At 36.2% G+C, this 2,771-nt stretch overlaps 1 protein-coding gene across 1 annotated transcript; it reads right to left on the bottom strand.

The window, feature by feature from the left end:
- Positions 1-242: 242 nt before the first annotated feature.
- On the bottom strand, positions 243-1,961 carry LOAG_04695 (hypothetical protein; the record flags this gene model as incomplete). Its single annotated transcript, XM_003140232.1, has 6 exons — positions 243-392; positions 572-698; positions 821-900; positions 1,065-1,187; positions 1,413-1,537; positions 1,931-1,961. 6 exons carry the CDS (start codon positions 1,959-1,961, stop codon positions 243-245), a joined length of 636 nt encoding a protein of 211 aa, XP_003140280.1.
- Positions 1,962-2,771: the final 810 nt, after the last annotated feature.

Genomic DNA, 2,771 nt, shown 5'->3' with positions numbered 1-2,771 from the left:
TTTTGCCTTTGAATCTCGTTCTAGGCATATATTACAAAACTTTAGTCTTTTTTATGATATCTGCAGAAATTAATATCACATCCCAAACAATAATACTCTTCCATTAAACAACACAAACATAAACCCTTATGTCACATATTAAAGAATATCAAGAAGACCTCCTCCTACTGGAGACAGTATCAGAGGTAGAAACAATCAAATAGAACTACAATTCTGGAAAGATTCCTGTATAAACAAAACGCTTAGACTAACATATTACTGAGTTGCAAGAGTAGACGGTCATAATCAACCGGATTGAGTTGATCAAAAATGCTGTTACTTCCAACGGGGTTTATATAACCAAGTGGTTGATTTCCATATGCATTATTTTCAGCATTTTGATTGCTGACCGTCTAAAAATGACACCTTACTACGACGGGTTCTAAAGAAGTTAACAGTAGATAATTCAGAACTAGATATTTGCTAACTATTCTAAAGTAATTATCCTTTACATATATCAACGACCTCAAGTTTCTCTTGGTTAACGTTTTAACATAGAATGCTGTTACATCAAATTATCGACCAAACCCACCTCTGCGAAATATCCTATATTTCCTGCTCTATTGAAACCCGTGCTCGTTAAAGAGTGGCAAAAGTCACCTTTTCCTGCATATAATGGACATTTATCGCGGGTGACCGGTGAGCTCATGCACCTGATACTAAAAAAGATGTCATTATATATATGCGTATGGATAGACATCGCATGCACTGCATACGGAAAAACGTTACTCTGAGAAAAGTAAAATGCTGAGAAATTCCAACTATAATGATCAATAACCACCTTCCATTCACTTGTCCCACACTAAAGCTATCCACATGTGAGGAATTGTTTTCGGCATTTTCCGGGCCATCTATTTTCATCTGCAATTTTGATATGATTTTACCACGATCGAATATTTACTAAGTGGAGTAATTGAATATTTAGTTGACTGATTTAATGCATGATTGAATTCACCTAAATTATCCAAAGCATATGGAACAGAATCAAAATCATGGCTAAATAATTAAAAGCACAAACTACGCACCACATCAGTGAATCCCACACTTCCATTGCAACGTTCATGAATATACATGCAACGGTCACCATAGGGACAGTAATTATCCCTAATAAAATTTTTACATAGTTGAGTTTTGTATTTCGGATGAGCCTGCAAGACAAAATGTCTGTTTAGCATCTTACAGCACTGCTGCAGCACATTACAAATTCCCTATTAATATGCTATAAGGTAAAATCATATAATCTTGAGCTTACCATATATACCACAGATGTCATGCTTGATCCAGCGTTAACTCCAAAACTTCCTGTGTCCTATCAGGGTGTTCCGTGCAATTAAAACATTTCCCTTTCCTCCCTGAATATTTATATATCTCACCTTCGGTGGAGGACGAAGTTCTTCCTCACCATGCGCAAAAGTGCAACGTTCTCCATACCCACATTTTTTAGTTTTTCGGAATTCTCCACACAATGACGTTTTGTACGCTTCCTCCTTGCGACGTTCTGGAGTGAAAGTGCGGAAACAATTAATTGTTAACAGTAATGGAGTAGCCTAATTAAAACCCAACAGTACCAATATTCCGGTGAGCGATATGAACTTATAATTAGAGAAGGATGAGAATAATGCTTCACTAATGAAGTATAACAGCACTATGACCTTCGTCTGGAACTTCCACATACCATTATGGCATGGAAATATAATATACATCCTTACTTCTTATCACTTTTATCTTTCGGAAATATGCTCTATTGAATGATCAGGTGAATCTGTTAAAACACATTGGGATAATAAACCAAGGACAAAGTCTAACTGGAAGCACCACAAATCTTTATCAAAACCTTCCTATCGGTCATTCCAGTACTGTATCAGAAAACACAGGTACAGTTATTTACTACCTCCTCCCCAAAAACAGGCTATACGAAGCATATTGGTTGATCCTACAGGAAATCTTGAAATTGAAAATTTGAATACGTTATCAGTTAGCTATCTTATGACTGCCAAATGGAAATAGAAAAAACTTCCCCAAAAACTTAATTGTTTCCTTTCTTAATAGCCTCTGCCGATTTTGCTTAGCACCGTTCGTTAAAAATAAATTTAACCTCATCTTTTTTCCCTTTGTTTAGATGATTGGTGAGGGTAAGCGGATAATTTACGACTTTTATGAATAAAAAATAAATAATAAATAACGAAACACGCATAGCTACAGTATAAGAACGAGATAGACCCCCTTGTCATGCTTCTTTGACCTAAACATACACCCTCCTGACCTCTATAATCGATAAACAACGACAAAACCTTTAACTCAACTCCACCAGACGATACATTTCCGATTAACCCTAGTTTTTTGATGATGCCAATTCCTTCCTCCTTTCCCGAATGCTAAAATATCCAACTAAAACATAGAAATCTAATTCCCTGTCTTACCTAACATACCTACCGAAAATATTGTCCTACCAGCGAAATATTCATACCAGCATAAAACACCATTTGGTCCCAATTATTACGGAATTTAAAACTTATAAGAAGCTCTAAGCCTATCACAATAAAGCATAAGAGTTGTCACCTGTGTACTCTAACAGCAGATGGCTTACCTTTTTGTTGCTTCTTACGTTCTACATCAGTTAACGTTGACCACGTACCTTTGCATGAATGCGTTAGTGTTCTACTATCTTCAAGCCCGTGTTTCTGAAACTTGAGAAGTTAGAAATTCTAAGACGATTTCAATGCTCACGTTTC

This window comes from Loa loa, assembly GCF_000183805.2.
Source record: "Loa loa unplaced genomic scaffold supercont3.244, whole genome shotgun sequence".
Taxonomy (NCBI): domain Eukaryota; kingdom Metazoa; phylum Nematoda; class Chromadorea; order Rhabditida; family Onchocercidae; genus Loa; species Loa loa.
The sequence above is the reverse complement of the archived record's forward strand: the minus strand, read 5'-3'. Positions and strand labels throughout refer to the sequence as shown.